At 33.4% G+C, this 22,589-nt stretch overlaps 1 protein-coding gene across 1 annotated transcript in view; it reads right to left on the reverse strand.

Annotated features, from left to right (window-relative positions):
* Nucleotides 1–407: 407 nt before the first annotated feature.
* Gapvd1 (GTPase activating protein and VPS9 domains 1) overlaps nt 408–22,589 on the reverse strand; it is a 34,734-nt gene continuing 12,552 nt past the window's right edge. Inside the window, exons 2-7 of the mRNA XM_074256311.1 lie at nt 15,819–15,952; nt 12,492–15,738; nt 12,206–12,435; nt 1,377–1,633; nt 711–1,308; nt 408–648 (exon numbers count right to left, since the gene is read on the reverse strand). Of these exons, the coding sequence (XP_074112412.1) occupies nt 514–648; nt 711–1,308; nt 1,377–1,633; nt 12,206–12,435; nt 12,492–15,738; nt 15,819–15,952 (4,601 nt within the window). The 3' untranslated portion in view covers nt 408–513. The remainder of the gene's footprint in view (nt 649–710; nt 1,309–1,376; nt 1,634–12,205; nt 12,436–12,491; nt 15,739–15,818; nt 15,953–22,589) is intronic.

Raw genomic sequence — 22,589 nt, forward strand, 5'->3', positions numbered from 1 at the left:
TTAAAATATTAGTATTTAAAATTTGTAAATTTTACATACAAACGCTATGACCGACGATCAAGCGAACGTTTTATTGAATATCAATCGTATTTTTCTTAGGATTTTTTTAGACAACTAAGAATCATTAATTGAAAATATAGCAAGTATTTTAAACAAAAATAACATAAACGAGCGGTATTCATTTTTTAATAAAAAATGTTTGAAGTTAGTGACTTTAGATATTTTATATGAGTGGAACTAAGTGAGCGATATTCTGTCAAGTGAGGCAGCACCAGTGCGTGAAAAAGAAACCAATATCCATAACCTATTGGTATTTTTTTCTTGGCTATGAACGTCCTTAGAAATTCAAAATAATCAAAAAAAAATTTTTTACTAATGAATTGATTTATGTATAACAATTAAAAGTATTTATGTAAGTACCATAATAAATTTTTATTTCAGATAATTGTTGAATACTTAAATAAAATAACTATTTAGAAAAATTTTCATTCATTTTACAACTGAATCAAAATCTCAATCCATTGTTTTTATAAATTCAATTGCTGAACAAAACTGAGTCCACCAATATTGATCTTCACCTTCTAAACGATTGTGTCCATAAAAACTGTCTACGTACTGTACAGTTGATAGCAATGAAGGTGGATTTGCCTAAAAATAATAAATTCAAAAATTTAGTATATTTTAATGTATTAATTAAAACATTTACCCACCTTAATAATTACATATACTAATACAGGAATCAAATCATCAGCTGCGGGAATCCCTCTTTCAAATGCCATCGATAATAAATTCATGATGGTTGTTGTACAACGAAATACACATTGCAATTTATCCCGTGGAGTTTTGTATGCAGATATCATAGCCAATTCAGCTTGAGCCCATGGCCAAGGACATTCATAATGATATATTTTGGGGACTCGTAAATCTTTATGGTTCGGCGTTATAACTTTGGATAGTTTTTTTATATGGTCATATAATAATTGATCTCTGTATATATCTCCATCACCATTGGGATACAGTGCATTGTGATATACTCGAGCCATCACCGTCCTTTCCACTACCATTCTCGCTAAATCCAGTTGACTCTCGCTTGCAACTTGCCAAATCGAATCATTATCCATTTCACCATAAATTTTACTTAAAAAGTTTTCAAGAAGATCTTGTTTTTCGTCTGCCACCTTCAATTTTTGAAATTCATCACAAAAACGAAGAATTTGTAATTCACGTTTTTCCAAAAATACCCTTACACATACGGCAACTAAATGGCTATTTACAGCATCTCGATCGCATTTTACTCGTTCTCCTAGTCTAATAATTATAAATGTTTCAAACGATTTCTGAATTAATTGATATTTGAAAATTTTTTGTTTACATACCGTTCTAAATGAGCTAAAGTTGATAACAAACCCTGTCTACATCGAATTAAATAAGCAACATAAGGTGATCTTTTTTCATAGTCATCTTTAAGTGATTGGAAAAGTTTCTTACAGCCATCATCATTAAATAATCTTACACAGCGTAAAGTTTCATGAAGATGAGCAATCAAAGAACGATCTTGTAAATTAATTGCTTCCGCAAGCTGAAGTTGTAAAAAGGCTATTAATTCGTTTTCTTTTTGAACACACGCATTTCTCTGTAAGAAAAACCAAAAAAGATTTATAATGGAAACATAATCTAATAAAAACGCAGGTCCACAAAAAAAAAGTTGCTTATGCTGGGTCTTCGACAAAGATTTTTTGACATATTTTTTACCGCCAAATACGAATCTGAAGTCAAAATTGGAGGCCAAACTGCAAAAAACAGAGAAAAATAATAAAAAACCAGATCAAATCAATGATCTAATAATTTTTTCTGCATGATAATTTTAATCTTATAATTTCTGTCATTTCTTGGCCCTTTTCTATTTAAATAACCTGTGCAACGGATTTCTGCTACGCTTTTTTAGTCTCTGCTAAGTTTCTCTTTGTAGCATCCAGCGGTAATCTGCAAACATATTTACTCCCCACTGCCCCTGAAATCGCAGTTTGAATTCTTCGAGATTTTGGTGAAATCTTTATCCTTGCTATTCACTAAAATATTCGTTGTTCTCCGGAAATTGGTTGAGATGCGAATCAAGAAAGTGAAGTTTCAAATTCATTAGTCAACCTCAACGCTTAAAATTTGCGGTCATATTGGTGTTACCTACAAATTTGGTACATATTTTCTTAAAACTTTGCCATGATGCCTTTTCTTATTCATCGATAAGTGAAACAAATGTTTCATCGTTGAATAACGTCCGGATTACCGGCTATAAAAGATGCCTTCTCTCAATCTTGCACCTAATTTGTGCTTAAAAACTTGACGCAGGTATGTAAAGCACCATCTTCATCAAGAACTTTCCCAAACTGTTCTATTAACCTAAGTTTAAACATGAATAGGAAAAATGAGAATTTTGACTGGATCAACAAACGGTATTCTTATTTTATTATATGATTCAACCCCAAATGAAGATCTCGTACACAAAACTTTTTTGAGTGAAACTTCTTAAGGCGCATAAGGGTAAACTTTTTACAGATGAAACGAAAGAATAATAATATTAGTGTCATAAAGATGTGCAGTGTTTTTGTCGAAGAAGACGGAGAGAACGATTGACAGAGAGTGAGAAAGGGTGAACGTAGTATGAAACACATAGTCATAGAGCGAGAGTAGGGAACCAGCGAGTGAGAAAGATCGAGAGAGAGTGTGAAATGAAATGAGAGATAGGAGAGAGCTAGTGAGACGAATTGAGAGAGAGTAAGGGAGATCGAGAAAAAATACACGCTATTCGTTGATATATTCGTTTAGTAGATAAATATTAGAACTTTAAATGGCAATACATCAATAATTGATGTATAATAATCTAAACACACCAACTAGAAATTCAGGAGCAATAATAGATGTTATATTTAAAAGATCTTTAGATAATGTTGAAATACAGGGCGCGCAATAACCTATCGGATCCGGCCCTTGCTTTCTAAAATGCATTGGACCGGGTTCGAGTCCGGCCTACACCACTGAATATTTTCAATATTCAAGTGTATTATTCTGCTGAGCCCAAAAAAGTTAAAAATGAGTTCCAATCTCAAAAGTTCCCCCCTAGTAAATCGCTCATGACCTTAGTAGTTTATGCGACTTTAAATAAACAAAAAAAAAAAAAAAAATGTTGAAACCCGAATTTATGTTGCATATTTTAGTTATTATAATACTTCGGTCACAAGAATACCAATAGAAATCGCATCAAATGATATAGATATCGAAGAAATAAATTAAAAAAATTAAATTTATAATTTGTATTAGTTTTCGAGACTTTTATTATTTCAATTGCAATTAAATTAATCAAATTACCAACATATCTTTTTTTTCCCTCTCTCTGAGTCTCGGAAATTTAAAGCTTAAAAGAGAATAAATAATAACGAGATTCACCCTAGTTAAAATGAAATTATTATTTTTTACTAAAAAACAATAAATTTCGTTCGACCGCTGCATCACCGCCGTACCACCGCTGCACTACCGCCGTTTGGTGGACTATTACGACGCCCACTAAAAATGTACTCTCCCTAGCATCGCCACACTACCGCGACACCAATTCTAAATCATACCTACAATTTCACAAAAAATGGCATCATAATTAATTTATTACGCAATAATTAATTAAGAAAAAAATTGACTAGAAATTTTAATATGAGACCTATTGTTCAAACTTCTTTTATTCAAATGTCTAGTATTCGAACAAAAAAACAAATCAAATTTTTCTTTTTTTCAAAATATTTACGGAAAGCCTGCTCTCAATTCCGATAAAACTAAACTTAAGTAACTTTTTTCAGAAGATTTCTCCTTTTCATATTCGAAGCCAATATTTTAGCCTTTTCTTTCAAGAGTTTAGCTACTCTAAATGAATAATTTAGATGTTTTTGGTCATATCGTTCTGACTTTTTCTCGTTACCGATCGACCTGTACTCGTCTTTACTGCTCAAAGGAACTATTTCACCATGTTCACTGGAATCGGATTCACCGTTAGTAGCAGACTCTTTGTCATTACGAGCTACATTCTCAGGATCAACGCCGACTTCCATTGTACCGAATCCGCTGGTCAGGCTATCTTGTGACGTATCATCTTCTGAATCTTCTATAAAGTTTGCAACTGGTTGTTGCTCACCTGACTCAGAAGAATACGAAATTTTGTCCTTATGGATTCAGCCTGCAGTCTCAACTTTTGTAGTGCAAAAGTAGCAATTACTTGCACCAAGAAGTTTCTTCCATATAGCTGGAGATTTAAATTTAAGTTTCTCTTTATTCTGGTTGTAACAGTTTTACCTGCTCAGGTTGGCCCCTCATCAATTTTATAAATAATTAAACAAAACTAACAACCAATATAATTATTAGGGCGCCATCAGGATTTTTAATCACGGTTCCTGGAACCGGTCCAGAGCTGAGAAATCTTTTCTTAGGGTAGAGAGAGTGGAGGAAGGTGCTGTTGAATAATAAATAATTAATTAACAATATATCGATATTTATTAACAATAACAACTTTTAACAATATCGCGACTTAAAACAAGTTAACAAAACTCAATTACTCACACACTATCCACACTTAACAATTTTCTTATTCTCGACGAGCCCCTTTCGGCGTCTACTCGCCGATTTCTAAACTTATTCTCGACAAGCCCCTTTTGGCGTCTACCCGTTGATTTCTAAAATTATTCTCGACGAGCCCCTTTCGGCGTCTACCCGTTTAACTAAACCTATAATCACCCGCACAGAAAACGAATCGTATGCAGGGGTCGTTAACTCGGCTCACAGGAGTAACAGCCCAGTGACGAAACGTAGACCTAGATACTCCTGCAGCTTATTCACACTTTGCTACAGAACAACAACCCAGTGACGAAACGTAGACCTAGATGCTCTGCAGCACACACTCGTAACTCGCTCCAGCTACAGCAGTAACAGCCCAGTGACGAAACGTAGACCTAGATACTCTGCAACTCACACATAACCCACACTTGTCTCACACTAACACTACTGAATTGACTTTATTTATAATTTTTATTTTCTAAATTTTATCTTTAACAAAATTGACTGTAATTAATTTTAATTAAATATTCTAAATTAATTTGATTATTCAATCATTAGTAATTAGTAAAACGACAATTCCAAATTAACAATCAATTTCTAAATAACCTTGAACTAACTATTACAATTTTCAAATTCCGATTGTTAATTTTCTTTCTATTAAAGTATTATTTGGATTAAAATTCCTAAGTAAGTTATAGTCACGGTCTTAATAATATAACAATAATTTTGGAACAAAAGCTCTTAATACCTTGAATTAACTTTTGGTAATTAAATTAATCACAATATAAAAATCTCAATCACGTTCAAAATTATTAACACAAGTTTAATTAACTAATTCTGACTAAATTTTTACTGTGAATTTCCTACTCAGAATAACTAATTTCTTGGACTTAATGTCCCCGCTATTAATTATTAATTTTTGGTAACTTTTAATTTAATTACTTCACGGACTTAATCTCCAAAATTACTAAATTCATACGTGATAAAATAATTTTATAATATAAAATATTTTCAATAAATAATTCTTAATAAAATATTCTTAATAATTTTCTAATCGTTTTATCAATTATAAAAATAATCGACACAAGTCGAAGCATTCAAATTCATTTGCTAGAACATTCGCTAGCTAAGTTTTACTTGATCTTGGATATTGGAATTTACTGAGACACAAAAATGTATTGACGCTCGACCAAAATTCCACGAACAAAAGTTTGTCGATTATTTTTCCAAGTGACAAAATTATTCAATTTTTCTTAAGTTAATGATTATAAAAATTATAACAATAAATTTAACGAATTTTTCGGATGTTAATTAATTAATTGGTAAATTTCTAGTTGTTAAAATTTTCCCGCAAGGTCGATTGAATGATTCTCGGGTATAAGCCCACATGAAAACCACTAAATCCAAACTAGCAAATGTTCAACTATTAATTATTAAAATAATTGTCGATTAAACGATCTAATTGATAATTAATTAGAAGTTACTGGGTATTGGGTAAACCGCGGTCCACTTCTTTCCCACAGAGTAATAATTAATACCTTGACGAATAAAATGATGATCTAACTCTCTTATTGAGGATGAAGTCCTGGTTGTAATTGGCTTCCTTCGTCTCGTCACTACTCCGGGGATCGGTCCTTCTCGATTTCCGTGGCACTCAGTCTGGCGGTCACACTACTTCTTCCTTTTCCACTGCACGGCTGACCTATTTTAACCCAAAACAACCCCCTTCTATTCGCCCCTTAGGCCCGAAGATCGAGACGCGCCAGTGCTATGTCGAATAATTATCGATATCCGGTGACTTATCGATTTAGGGTAATTTTACCCTGTTACATGGTGCTTCTCATATCGGTAAACCATATTATAGTCTGAACCACAAACAACATTAGGTATCTAATTTTTTAAACTTATTAAAAAAGAAACTTCCATTTGTAAACACTTTTCATAAAAAGTCACAAACCTATGAATGAGTTTCTATGTATTTTTCATCCCAATGTATTTTGCACAAACGTAACAAAAGAGATTAGGATTCTTAGAACATTCATGATCTTCATATATACTAAAAGATCCAGCTAAATTTTGAGTAGAAGAAACATTACAATCTATTAAAATGAACAACCCCCTTCCGCCATTGATGAGGAAAATGTCAACTCGTCGTCGGACACAATACAACATCATTCCCATATTCTAGCGCTTCCCTGCAAAATAGAACGTCTTCGCTGCCTTCGACACCACGAAATGTTGACTAGCGAATCATTCTACACATCCCGTTATGGGGATAGTTGTCATCGTAGTCCAAACACTCTGTGGTAGTAAGTTTTTACCGGTAAATGTACCGATTCAATGTCCTGACGTTTTATTTCATACTAAAAACAAAATTCATTCGATAAAAAACTTCAGTTAGACACAATAAGTGACAAATAAACATATTTGCAAATCACTGATGGATATTACGGAGAGAAACAAACCAGAAACTACAATTTGATCATAACATATTGAAAATACTATTAGATCATGGTTTTCATCGGTTTTTTTATTTTTCTCCGTTTTTTGCAGTTTGAGCCCCAATTTTGACTTCAGATTCGTGTTCAGTGGTAAAAAATACGTCGAAAGATCTTTGTCAAATATCCAGCACAGACCACTTTTTTTGTGGACCTGTGTTATGTTAAATAAGGAATTAAAGGATGAGACGTTCATAGGGTAAGTAATAATTTTACATCACTCAATAAACAAACCAATAGCTACCCGGAAAATGGTTTAAACATATTTTGAATCTAATTGTATCAAATCAGACTAAGTAATATCAAATTTAGTCAAGATTTAGAACTTGAATTGCTGCGGACGGTTCTGTAAGTTTTTTTTTTTTTTTTTTTTTAGTTAATTTTTAAATTACTTGTTGATGCCGATAAGTCATTTTCTTTTACGATAAAAAGAATAACATTTATGAACTTAACAATCGTTTGACTGGAAAATACCATTTGACATCCGATCCTTAACGAGACTTAAACCTGGACACCTCAAGACATGAAGCATGAAAGATAACCACTACGCTGATCCGCCACAATACTTAAAGAGATTTGCACTGCATATAACATTTTTTGTTTGTTTTAACAGTGATTATGTCTTAAGTAGAATATAAATGATAATTTAGTTTTAAATAAATTTTATTCAATACTCATGTTCGATGGAAAAATATGTTTTTCACGAGAAAAAGTAAAATCAAAAGTATTTATAAATGAATTTTAAAGCTTTTCGTATGTATTAATCTTTTAATATAACACCTGTAACTGACCTTTCAAGATCCTGAAGTTTTAAAAATTTGCTAACTTTCTACTAAGGAAATTGAAAATTTTCAAAAGTAGGGAAATTATTGGTTTTACCCGGTCTTTTTAAAAATCGAGTTCTCAACGGATGTTGACGTTTTGAAGTCCTGGGAAGTTTGCTCGAATTTTGTGTGTATGTATGTGTGTGTGTGTGTGTGTGTGTGTTTGTGTTTGTGTGTGTGTCCGTATGTAAACCTCATAACTTTTAATCGGCTTGACCGATTTCATTGCAGTTGGCGCCATTTAAAAGGACTCGAACGAACTAAGATTTTAAATGAATCGAGCCGGTAGATTTTGAAAAACCTCAAAACAAACAACAAAGAAAGAATATTTTCAAATGTGTTCTTTTAAGAATACATTTTTAACGGTTTGACCGATCAATTCCGAAAACTAATTAGCTTTTAACATTGAAGAACTACGTCGATAGCCGCCAACCCGGTCAAAATCGGGTGATTTGTTCGTAAAATTTTAAATAAATGAACTGATTTTCACGCGATTGGCAGAATTTGACGTAATGTCCATGCATTCTCAGGTGAAAAAAAAATTTTTTGAGAATTTTATTTTTGAGATTTCTCAAGATCTATCAAACTCAATCGATTCAAATCTTCACGAAATTTAATAGCAATGATACTCTTTGAATCGCCACCTGCTTCGATCCGATCGGTCTAGCCGTTAAAAAGTTGTAAGAGATTCACACACACACACACACACACACACACACACACAGAGGTGACGATAGGGGAACGCCCGACATGTCTGCATGCCAAATACGTTCGGTATCAAGGAAATAAAATACTCGGGGTGGACCAAAACCTAGCAAACAACAATATAAAAATGTCACAAAACTTTTAAACATTGTTTACAGTACAGAGGTTGGATACCCCAGTGCCGGCGAGAGAAGGCGTGCAAACGGGCCTGAACTCATCGTTATCAAGCGACCGCTATTCGGACAGCGGAGTGGACCCCATGGCTCTGCTATCTAAGAATGCTACAGGGAGCACGAAAACAGCTCAGATGGACGAAGATGGACAGCCAATGAAAGTTCCTCCAAGAAGTGGAGGCCCTTTTGTTCCCGCCAATATTCAAACCTACCGAGGAAGGATTAATTCTGCACTGACCGCCACCGGCCAACAGTCGTCAATGGAGAGGCTCGGTAGCAAAATTGAAGAATTAACCGACGTTGCTAAAGCAAGTAGAACTGACGGGTTTTGCGGACGACGTTGCGGCCGCGATAATAGTAGACACCATAGAAGAGGCTGAACTACTTGTTAGGAAATCCATTGACGCAGTCGAGACTTGGCTTGACAAACACCACTTGAAACTGGCCAAGCACAAAACGGAGATGGTCGTTTTGACACGTCAAAAATGGTTCCCAAAACCATTTGCTGTCGACATGGGAGGAAAAACACTGACGTTTACAAGGGCGCTACGGTATCTAGCGGTAATAATAGACGAGAAACTATCTTTCCGCTGACACCTAGACAGTACATGCAGGAAAGCCAGTAAGACTGTGTCTAGCCTAGCAAGAATTATGGCTAACACTATGGGACCAAGAGCCAAAAAAAGAAGAGTCCTTCTAGAAGCAGTCCATTCGGTACTGCTTTATTGAGCGGAGATATGGGCGAGCATATTAAAACAGATAACCTACCGGCAAAAAATGGCAGCAGTACAACGGCGAGGGGCTCTCAGGGGTGCCTGTGCTAACCACACGGTTTCCGAAGCGGCTGTATTGGTCATTACGGGAGCCGTGCCCATCGACTCACTAACGTTTGAGAGAGCAAAACTCTATGACGCTAAAAATAGTGACGAAAACATGAAGGATGCAAGAGCGATGATAAAAGCGGAAACGCAGCAAAAGTAGCAATAGAGATGGAAATCGAGAGAGACAGGCAGATAGACGGCGCGACTGATCCCGAACACCAGCATCTGGCTTTCTCGGAAGCACGGGGACACGGACTTCTTCCTCACACAGCTATTGACAGGACACGGACAGTTCAACGCTTACCTCTTTAAGATGGGGCTGCACCGCACGCTGACGTGCAAATACTGCCCGGACGAATTCGACGACGCCGAACACACTTTCTTCGGGTGTGTACGGTAGAAGGACTACAGAAGCAGAAACCGGAGAAATTATAGACACCATACTCTCTTCCGAGAGCTTGATAGCCTGCATGCTCAGAAAAGAAGATAACTGGTCAGCTGTTGCAGCCTACGCGCAGCGCCTTCTAAACGAGAAAACCGCAGAAAGAGACCAGTAACCAGGAGTAAGCGTCTTGAGACACAACATGGACTGTATTGAAGTAATGCTAACGCAGTTCCGATCCAGTCATCTCGGTACTATCTTCGGGGAAGGAGAGAGGAGTTTTTTTAGTGGGTAAGAATCCCACACTACCGACCATCATCATTTAATGATAGCGGTATCTTCGGAAAATTTTTTTTTCGCTTCTCTATGAAAAAACACACACATACACACACAGCGACAACACCGAGGTGGTAGTCAAGGAAGCTTTCTGTAAGCTTCAAACGTCGAGACTGGATGGAAACTCAATTTTTACAAGACAGGGTGAAATCAATAACTTCCCGATTTTTGAAAATCTTCAATTGTCTTAGCGAAAAGTTAAAATTTTTTTCTGAAAGTGGCTTTTTGGAAAAAACTTTAAACGGCTTTATCGATCAACTTAAAAAAATATTCGCCCTTAAGCTTGAAAAACCACGTCGATCGCCGCTAATCCAGTCAAAAAAGGTTGATTCATTCGGGAGATGTAGTGAACGGAAGAGTACCGAAAAAAGTGTTTTTCTTACATAACTTCGACATTTCCTTCCGGATCGTTTTTGATGAAACAGGATAATCATTAGAGCTTAAAAAACGGCGTCGATCGCCGCCAAAAACGTGAAAATCGATTAATCGGTTCAAGAGACATCGTCGACGAAATATTTGGAAACAATTGTTTTTTTTAACATAACTCCGACATTTTTTGTAATAACTTTTAAACGGCTATACCGATCAATTCCAAAAACTCATCAGCTTTTAATACAAAAAAACTTCGTCGATCACTGCTAAGCCGGTCAAAATCGGTCGATTCCTACGAGAGATATCCGGAGTTACTCGGAAATTCCTAGTTTGATCAATTAAAACTCAAAGATTTGTTATAAGATTGAAAAAACTGCCGCGAATGCCGTCAACTGCTCGAAAATCGGTTGATTCATTCAAGAGTTAATGCGGTTTGAAAATTCAAAAAAGAGTGTTCAATGAAAATTCTGTCAAACTTTCGAGCTCAAAGAGCTCAAAAGCATAAAAAACTATTTCTTTGAGCTCGTAGAGCTTAAAATAATACATAATTTGTATTTTTGAGCTTGAAGAACTCAAAAACATCATCAGTGCAATTTTCAAAGCCTAGGTATGGATTTAGCCGAAAGTTGCAGGGATTGCCTTCAGGCTTAACCGTTTTCCTAATTTTTTTGATTTATCTTTATTCAGTGAATATGTTGACTCGCGAGTAATTAATCACTGTAAGCTTATAAAATACATGAGCCGCACCTGACAACCGTTCGTTCCCGCAAATTTCAGATGCTGGCGCAAACCGAACTTCTCGATCACACCGGACGTGTTGCATTTTATTATTGGCTATCGGTGTCGACATCGATAGACCGAATTTTCTGATTGGCTTCTCACTCCGCTGACATGCGCAGTCAGGCTTCTTTACGAGACTGACCAGAAAGAAGACGCATTATTATAATCTTTTGCAAGCATGCTTGTAGTGCAATGCATCGCTATTCCGCTGTATTAATTCGCTGGCGTTATAAAATTCCGCTTGTTTGCTTAATTAATAATTAACTAACTCGCTTAAGTTATCTGCGCTTAATTTCTTTGAGTCTGTTCCAGATAATTTATTTTATTTGTACAGAAATCCACCCATTAATTCCAGTTCCGCTTGTTTTTTAACCACGTAACAACCAACTTCGCTTTATTACACACGCTGTGCTTAATTTATCCGCTCATTCAACGACAATCTGCTAACCAATTAATTAAATATGAAGTGTTATTAGTGTAAATAAATTTAGAGCTTACATTTTAGTTAATATTTCTGTGTTTTTAAATGAGATAACCAGTCTAAACCTGATCCAAGAATTTTCCGCTTAATAGTACCTTTTATCATCTCTATTTTTTTGAGAAATGACTACAGAACAGACATTTTTCTTGTTAAATCGCCAAATTTAGATATTTACTCCATTATACGCTTAATCAAGTCTAAAAATTGTACGTTTTTATCTCTGCTATTGTTATAAATACCAACCTCAAAAGAAATGTTCCATGGAATGTGTTGCAGATCTGCTGTGCTAAGTACCATTCGTAATTTTCTTTTTGCATCAGAAAAAGCAAAAGATGATTCTACATTGTTTGAATCAATTAAAAGTCTTTCATCTTCAGTTTCTTTCGGTCGACTCTGACTGTTGTCCGCTGAAACTGTATCATATACTATATTTGGTTTTCTTCTGTACTTAGCCAAGATGTCGTCAGTACTATCTGAAAGAATTACATCTATTAATTTCGAATTATCTTCTAATGATAAAAAATCTTACCAACGTTATTAATGGCATTAGTTCTAAGATCTTCCGACATTCTTTTGCGTAATTTATACCGTCCTACATCTATACCGTCAGCTACGATGTCACGATCATAACATCTTCCAAGTTCATCTGTTTCTCGTAATGACTTGCCTCTTCGATTTTTCAAAGACATTTTAAATTTGCTAAAAAAACCACGTTTGTGTTTTTGATCATCTGAATACTCTCTATCTCCCCGGACTGCAGTTATATCAAAACTTATACTTTTTGGAATCGCGCCAGTTGAAAAGTTTGACTTGCCAATACTGTTAGTATTATTTGTATTATTATCATTACTATCATTCGTTGATGATAATGGAATTGACTCTGAGTTAAAATTTAAGGTTTTCACTTTAGATTCAGAACCAGAACTACTACTTGAAGTTAAACTAGTTGTACTGAGCCTAACAATAACATCATTTACACTTGTTCTGAAGTTTTCTGATTCTGCAGATTTTGTATCTCCATTTAATGATTTTTCATTTGATAAATGAGGTAATGACATGTGGTTTTCCAATAATAATTCTGGAGCAACAGCAACTTGTCCAAGATGATTGTTCAAATTCAGATTCATACTGTTATCTTTTTCATCATTAATGTTCAATTTATCCATCATATTTATTAATTTATCATTTTTTATCGATTTCAAATACTCAACTCTGGTCACATTTTTAGAATTATTATCAACATAGTCAATAATGCTTCTAAAATTGTCAGGTTTACTACTTTTAAAACTAATGATCCTGCCAGCTGATGATGAAGTAGGAGATAAAGAAATGGTGGCATCTTCTTGATTAATTTCTGTAGAATTTGGCTTAAACAATGTATTTAAACTATCTAGCAAAGGACCAGTAGAGATATGTACTACATCTGATGATTCTTCACTGACTTCTGGTTCTCCACGACTTTCTATTTCTGATCTTCCAGTATCATCAGATCTCGCTACACTAGATGTGTCATCAGTATCCACCTCAGTTAGACGTTCAGAGTCACTTGCGAGAACATCCATACTCCAAGCTTCTGAAGCAGTTTCACTAACATCCACAATCCCTTGTAAAGGTTCAACAGGCAGTCCCGACGTTTGCTCAGCTAGAGGTGGAAACAGAAAACGGTCTTGGTGTTCAACTGTTTCACTATCAGAGGCTAGAACGTCTGTAGACCACGTATCGGATACTAATGAAATTGTCTCATCACCTTCAATAAGTTTTTTAATTTCAAATTTACAGAATTTGTCATCAATTTCAGATCGACTTTGTTTCGTAGAAATTGTAGGAGGAGGTAAGTCTAAAGGTCGAACTTCACCACTTGCTCGTATATCCTCACCTTCGGTAATCTGTGATGACGGAGTATCTCGACCAGAAATATTAGGAGATCCTCTTCCAGATACATTTGCAGATACCATGTCGGATAAATTGTCGTTTTGATCTTCAGTTTCCAGTTCTAACGATGAAGCAACACTATGATTTGAAGCAGCTTCTGAAACCACTTCAAGATTATCTGAAGTATTGCCAATAGATCCTTCAAATAAAACTTCATCATGTGACAATGAAAAACGTGTTCTTTTTTCATGTATTTCGATACGCTCTGGACCAGTAGAATTACGGCGGTTATTATTTGAAGAATCAGTAGAAAGATTCAAAGTTACTGAACTAGGATTCATGTTATTTTGATTTTCCATGCACAGAATCTTATGTTCACTCAAAAAACCTACCGATTCATGTAGTGTTGACCCAAATGGTATAACCAGAACTTCCTGTGAAACTTTATTTATGCATTCTTCTTCAAAACTAAAAATGTTATTGATTTCCTCTACACCATCGTTTGAAATGCCAGGATTAGATGATGTAGAAGGTCTTAACCCTCGATTGATACCAACTTTCCCTAATAAACCACTACTCCTTTTAACAGAATCTAGAGGGGTAATGTTTACAATTTTATTCGACATCACTGATCCACTTGGCAATAAAGCTAGCATTTGGCTCAATTGTTTACGATCTAAAGTACTATCATCAGGATAAGAGATTTCTGTTTCGTTATGACATACCGTTTGTAAAAATATAATCAATGAATTTAATTCATTTTCTGTAAAAAGTGCAGCAGATCGATTAAGTCCTTGCAACTTATTATGATCTAAAATTTTTGGTTCATCATCTAATTCCTCTATTATTCCTTCTAACATCAGATCAATAATTGTAGAAACTGAATTTTTTTCAAAGCGACGATATAGATCCATAACTTTATTATCGATTTTTTGATACTTCATCAGAGATAACATCTGTAATATCTGACCCACTTGCATCAAATTAAATCTAGCCACATAATTAATAGGAGCATCAGTAATACCATACGGTTCTGGATTGACTATTGCTGGACAAATAAAATAGGTGAATACAAGATCAGTACACATTGCATGAACTTCCTTAGATTCAATGTTACCACTCTTATTCAAAAATCCTGCGAGTTGTTTTACTAACCAAAGTATACTTGTTGGAAAACAATACATGTTTTCTCGTATACTTGTAATAAATCGTTGAGTGATTCGAACCAATGAATTAATTGTCCAAAGTCTATATCGCAACAATTTAGACTGATACTCTGAAGACCCTTCAACTCCAAATTTTTTCAATCTTTCGGATGGTGGAAATCGTATCGGTACTTTATCTGGATCAATATCAAGAAACATTTCATCCTCCATTAGTAACTGAGTTATGGGTCCGTGAAGAGCTGCAGTGAGGAATAACTTTGCAGAAAATAGACTTTCGTGAAAAACTGAATAAAATCTAGAAAATGCACAAGTCCCATGTCTTAGTAGCCTCCTAGGATTATCGGATGGGACGATTTGAAGAAGCATAAGCTGTTTCAATAATTTTAAAACGAATATTTTATCTTCAGGTAGTAAACAACTTCCATAAAGTCCAGCTGATAATGATTGAATAATATTTTGAATCATATCGGGTAGAAATTTTTCGCCTTCGACTAAGCAAGCAGCTAAGATATCTGGACTTTTTCTTAGTGCTCCTAAGAATTCTCCATAAACTAAACATGATTGATATTTTATACACTTGTATACATCAAGGAATTGTGAATTTTCTAAGGCATTCGCACGTTGACAACATAAAGCAGGTGTACAGTCAGGTCTCGATACTATTAATTTATTTAAGTTCACTCTTTGTTGATCAGTGACCCATGTCAATTGAGCTAAGTCCGATAATACGTAAAGAACCTTAAATTGAAAATTAATCATTTAATTTCTTAAATATGATGACTACAAAAATGCATTTAACAAATCTCATCAAATAATACCTTTTCATTGAGATTTTGAAGATTTTGTTGTTCCGCACTAACAAATAAACGTTCTTGTCGCAAATGTTCAGCTAATTGTAAGACATTCCATGGCAAAGTCCCGTAAGACTCAACTTTGCTTTTCGATGACATTACTGTAAATATGAATTATTGTGAAATTTAAAGTCGAAAATTGTACCAAATGCACATTTGCCATTCATTCTTAATAAGATAAAAGAAACTTAAAGCATCATAGAAGAAGAAAAACGTACGTTGTGAGCATATTAAAATCGACTAAAATTACTTTCTAAATATTTAAAATTTATAGGGTTTAATAAAAGTATTCAGGCGCGCAGTAGCCTATCGGATCCAGCCCTTTGAAACGATAATTTGAAAGAGCGAAAGAGAATTGTTATTTACTATAGTGACAGATGTTAATAACTTTTTTTTACATTAATTACGGCTTTTATACTTTCTACATTGAGTATTGAGTGTTGTAATATTAAAATTTATACTACTCCGATGTTCATTTTACTATTCGAAACATTAAAAAGTAACAAAAATCTGAGTAAATTTTGCTAGTTAATTTTTTCTGTGTAACTTTATCGATGTAAATATGTATCTTAAGATCATTGCCGATATTGCAAAAGAATTGATTCCTGATGAAGCTAAAGTTTTTCACCTCTCTGATGGTGCTCCACAGCAATTAAAAAAGTATTAAAAAGTCACAGCAGAAGCAAGCCTTCAGCGGCCAATCGATTAGCAAATAACAGCTCAGGAGTTATATTACTGGGCATCGACACTGTCTAGTCAGTCTACCGAATACTGCTATCAATTTTCAACCAAAGAAACACTTCTTAGATGAAAAACAAAAATAGATATTCATGTCATAAGGCCGTGAAGTGGCGGTTATCTGACAGCGACGACATTTAGATGTAAGTCCAAAATATTGCAGCCCGAAGGTTCGAAACGGGCGTAATTTTTAACGTCCGAGACGTAGCCGAGAACGGAAATTTATGCTCGTTTTCGAACATTCTCGTCACAATCATTAAAGCGAATTTCGAAAAAAAGTCGTCAAAATCGCCATTTAACGGCCGAATGACATACAATATTTTTTGTTATTATCGCTCCATAAGTTAAACTTTTGAGGGATAGGAGGCAAATGATAGCATATTGAAATTTTATGACGTTTCACGAAGGCAGCTAAACTTAATTTAATACTAATTATCTTCTTATTAATATTGATTTATACCGTGGTTCTTATTTTATCAACATTAGGTCCGCTTCATAATAAACTGTCAGTAGAAATACTGGGCGCCAATAGTAACTGTTTAAAATTTACTCACAATCATTGGTCGGTACACTAGAATGTGACTTTTTGGTAGATTTCATAAAATCTATCTGTTCCATTGGCCCTTCCGTCAAAATTCACACAGAACTTCGTTACGATATTAATTATTCAGTCAAGTGAGGCTTAAACATGACGTTGGTTTGGTAGTTTATGTACATATATGGCATTCCACGCCAAATCGGACGGTTTTCAAAATTTTAATTTCAGATTTTCTCAACTTTTTTATATTTTTTAGTGCCTATAAAAAAACTTGTCCTCCTAAATTCTGAGATTTTTTTGATCACCGGTTCAAAAGACATCGAATTTTAAAAAAAACCGCTCTTTTCATGGTTTTTTGTTTATAACTTCTTAAAAAACGATTCAACTAAAAAAACTTAAAGCACAAAAAAGTTTCGTTTTTCTATGTTTTTTTAAAAAAAAAATACAAATAATTTTTTCGAAAAGTTTTTCCGTGTGATTTTCGAGTCTTAAAACTTTAAAGTCGTTTTCTGAAAATCATGCATATTTTGATTTTCCTGAAAATTCGTGACAACAAACTACTATTCATTCCACAACTTTTCAGGTGGGTCCGGTCGTGGGACCTCCATAGCTACTATTTTTTTTCGATTTCTGAAAATTTGAAAAATTTTTTTTCCCTATTAAAAATGATTAATTGTCGTTTTTGTCATTAGATATTAATTCTAATATCATTTTTTGCTATTTTTTACAGTTCTACGCAATTGAGGTAGTACCTCTGCGACAGTCCAGATAAAAAGTTTTGCCTCACTATCCATGTTATACATATCAACAGAGTTAAGGTTGTAGGTTAAGTTTTTTTAACGTTACTGTACTCTTCGATCACTATATTCTCAAACTTATGTTTTTTTTTTACTTTTGAGGTTATAAAAGCCAACCAAAATCGTTTTCGTGCAAAGTTTAAGAAAATAAGCAAAATTAAAAGAAAACTTTTTTTTTTCAATCGAAAAAAAAAAAATTAGAAGTATAAGTGGGCACAAAATGGGAATAGTGGGGTTAAATACGGTTTTAGTTGAAGTTTTTGTTGAGACAAAAAAATTGAAAATCCAAAGTGTCGAACTTCGAAAAAATGACGGTTTTCTTGAAAAAACTAAAATATTTTATTGTTCTTTACTTCTGAAAATTTTTTTCTAAAAACTACATTTAAAAACAAAAAAAAGTGCCAAAAGGTCAAGTGCCAAAAGTGTCAAAGTTATAGCAATTTGAAAAAAAAAATAACGTTGTTTTTTAAATTCGTAACTTTTTTTGGGTTGGGTAAAGAAAACTGAAAAAATTCAGAAAAATGTTATTGGTAGGGTAGAAAATAATACCAAATTTTTAGCCAAATCGAAAGGGGTCGAAAAAAAAACTCAGTGATTTGGCATGAAATGCCCCAAATATTTTCTATGTTAGCATGACGGGCTCCGTCGATAATTAGCAATATTTTTCAAAAGTTCTGTCATGAGAACAAATACTACAGTTGGATTCTTGTAAAATCTACTAAAAATAAAAGAAAAGTCGGCCTACTTTTTAGAGCACGAGAGAAATTGTGGAAATGATCAAAGTTTTATAGGGTTATAGTACTGTTTAAGATCCTTGTTGATACAATATTGATGTAAAAGTCAGAGGACTAGGATTTTTTTGCAGAAGTGGTAAACATGAGTAAAGAAATTTTCTTAGAGTTAGTTAATGTTTGCTTTGACTTAGGATACTTTCGGTTAAACGGTGAGTTTTATCTGCAGATTGATGGCACGTGTATAGGTGGACCAGCTAGCCCGGCTCTAGCGAAATTGTCATGCAATACGTGTTAGAAAAGGTGTGTAAAGGGCTTCCCTTTGAAATATTTTGCTTAAAATTATACGTGGACGACACATTTATGGCTAATCCTAAAGAAGAGGAACATAAACTACTGGAGGATCTCAACACCATCGAAGATAAGATCCAATTTACTATGGAGGTTGAGATTGACGGAAGATTGCCGTTCCTTGCCGTAATGGTGTCCAGAGAAGAGGATGATAGTCTGAGTACTAACTGGTATTCTAAACCTACGAGCTCTGGCCGATTACTTAATTATATGTCAAATCACCCGTTAACACAAAAAATGTCAGTTGCATTAGGTTTAATCCATAGGACCATAAATTTAAGTGATGAGAAACACCACCAGTCTAATTTAATAAGAGTGAGGAAAATTCTAACAAATAATAATTATCCGTCGGATTTCATTGACATGTGCGTGAATAAGTTTAATGATAATGGAGGTGTTGCTAGAGCACGCGCTGAAAAATATTATTTCAAGTTTCCGTACATTTCGGGAATGACTCAAGGGGTTTCAATGTGTTTTCATAACACTGACTGGAGACTAGCAGGTTATAATATAAGAACTATCGGAATGTTGCATTCGAAGTTGAAGGATAAATTAGATCAAGGGATCATGTCTGAGTTGGTCAATGGAATTCCTTGTAGCTGTAAGAAATTGTACGTGGGGCAGACCAAGCAGTGGTTTAGCAGTAGAATCTATCAACATCGTATGAATTGCAGGAATATTAACATCTTGAAACCTGAACTTATGGCTCTAGCCAGGCATCATTTTGATACCGGCCATGTATTTGACTTTGACAATGTTACTATAGTTGATAAAGAGAAGAATTACTTTAAAAGAAGTGTGAGTGAAATGATATATTATTTTTAATATTTCTATGAATAGTACTGTCAATCGGAAAACAGACACCAATCACTTGAGTGGTCTGTACAGTGGCCTGCTGAATCTTTACACGAAGATAAGAAAGGATGACAGAAGAGGATGGCAGTAGTATTTTGTGTCCTAGTAGAGTGTTTATAAATGATTGTTTGAATAATTTTTAGGATAAAGTTGGATTTATTTGTAGATAACAGAAAAAAGAAAGAATTTTAATTAAGTATTCGGTTTTTTAAAAAAGTCTTTTTTAAAGTCTTTGTTTAAATATTTATAATGGTGAATTATTCAATTTGCTTTTTAATTGGGTTTTTTGACAATAAAGGAGTTTATTGACAATATTATTTATTACTAATTTTTGTTAATTTTGATGTATCCTGGAAACTCTTTCTTTGTGAGTGTACCGTATTTATAAAATGAATCATGACAAGGATTATGTTTGACAATATTAGAGCAACTGTGTATGGTAGGAAATAATTTTTGATTATTTTTGTTGTAATTGTTGTCTAGTTATTTTGATTTATGTAACTTGTTGTGATACATTTTTCAGAACGCCTGAGAAAGGCTTAATATAAGCCGAAACGTCGCGAGTAAACATGAAGTTCTAATGAATTTATCCTGATCCTAGTCCTCTGATTTTTACATCAATGTTTTATAGGGTATTAATACACTAATTTGATAAAATTATTGCGTTTTTCAATATGCAAAATACGATTTTTGTTAATTTATATAACTTTTATCTATAGTCGATAAAACAAGAATTTTAATTTTAATTTTTTTAATCCCTTTTATAATTTTTCTCTGTAGTTGATAAAGCAGGAATTTTAATTTCCAACTATCATTTTTAGTCGATTTATCTAATGTTAACAAATTTTCGAACACCAAAGATAATTTTTAATTCAACAAAACAAATCATAGTTTAAAAAGACTAAAAAATCACGCTTTTATAAATAAACTAAACTAAAAAGTAAAAAATAAATAATAGTTTTAAAAAACTAAAAAAGACGCTTTTTATAAAACACCAAACTAAAAAATAGAAAATAAATTTAAATTAAGAATAGTGTTAAAAATTTCAATAAATATAAATTAAAAATAGTGTGAATAAAAAAAAATTGATTCATTTTAAAAAAAGCGTGGGGTGCTTTTTAAGATATTATCAAAATGATAATCATTCTACTCGTATCTGTTAATGAAATATTTATAACTATTGACACCATGCACCCCACGCTTTTTTTAAAATGAAATAATTTTTTTTTATTCACACTATTTTTAATTTATATATATTGAAATTTTTAACACAATTCTTTATTTAAATTTATTTTCTATTTTTTAATTTGTTTTTTTATAAAAAACGTGTTTTTTAATTTTTTAAAACTGTTATTTATTTTTACACTGGTTATCTCAGAACTCATCACATCTTCAAGTAAATAAAATTTATTATGTAGAAATTACTCATAAACGTACAGCTAAAATTATTTTTGAGATTGATTGAGTTTGTTGGTTATTCTTAATTTTAGTTTAGATTACTTATAAACCAGAATTATTAAAATACAGCTAGGTAAGGGTAGAAAACTAACTATTATCAAAAAACTTTATTCACTATACTCTTATGTAGGCTGCAAGAGAGTGCCAAAAATAAATTTTCGAGTTTAATTTTTTTCAGCAGGGCTTAAAGTATTTTCAGTTAGTCTGATAAGCTTCTCCGGTGCATTTTACATGAGTTTAAATTTAATAAATCAATTAATTCAATTGCATCTAGTGTCACTGGTCCAGATTGAATTACCGACATCAAAATATACAACATCTTCTTAACCGGAAATCGATCCTACGAATTTGCGGTTCTGGATTCAGCACTGTATTAAACAAGCCGTTTAAGTGATCGCGGATATTTAAATTTTTCCGAAATAAATAAATAAATTATACAATGTGCATAGTTAAACACTGGAGCCAAGAACATTTTTGCGCTCTCCTGAGACTCACTGTTATTGACTTAAAACAACGATCATCATGGCTTAAGGTCGTGCGGTTATGAATGCAATTTTTTAAGAAATCCTCGAAACTTTGAATATAAGATATTCAATGCATAATACATATGCTGTTAAAATATGAAGACGATTTACCGTATCAAACTTAAGATAATAGCAATTGAAAATGATATTTTTCGTACATGTAACATAAGAGAAGTGTAGGAAAATCGTCCACTGACTTTACTCTTAACCGTTGAGGGAACTAATTTGCGAGTAGAATTTTATTGTTCCATTTTATGCAAAAAAATTCGTAGATTACGAAAATAATAATTATAAAGCTGAACTCCCCCGGGTTTTTTAAATAAATAAAAAAATAACATTCGGGTCGCTGAGACACGGTACATTTTCTTCAAATATCTTATTTATATTAATGTAAAGCCCTATGAATATGATAACTAAATTAAAAGGCGAAAAATTCTGAATCTGAATGAACAAAAATGAATCCCCGGCAGTTTATTATATTAAATGAATCCCCGGCGTAAAAATTAATAAAATAAAAAAAAATTATTTGTTTACGTTTTATTATACAGTCGGTAAAAAAACTATGGAAACTGAGGTAGTGGCGCGCGCAAGCCCGGACACAGTGGTTTTCATCCGCTGCAATTTAAAATATTCTCAATGTTGAGTTGTTACTCAATTAAAATCAAGAAATTTTTAATAATAAGAATAAGAAGAAACAATTAATAATAATATTAATAATAATTAATATAATTATCATTATTATGACA

This window comes from Cotesia typhae, unplaced genomic scaffold (genome assembly GCF_013202065.1).
Source record: "Cotesia typhae breed Kobodo isofemale line unplaced genomic scaffold, CoteBio_Ctyphae scaffold_152, whole genome shotgun sequence".
Taxonomy (NCBI): Eukaryota; Metazoa; Arthropoda; class Insecta; order Hymenoptera; family Braconidae; genus Cotesia; species Cotesia typhae.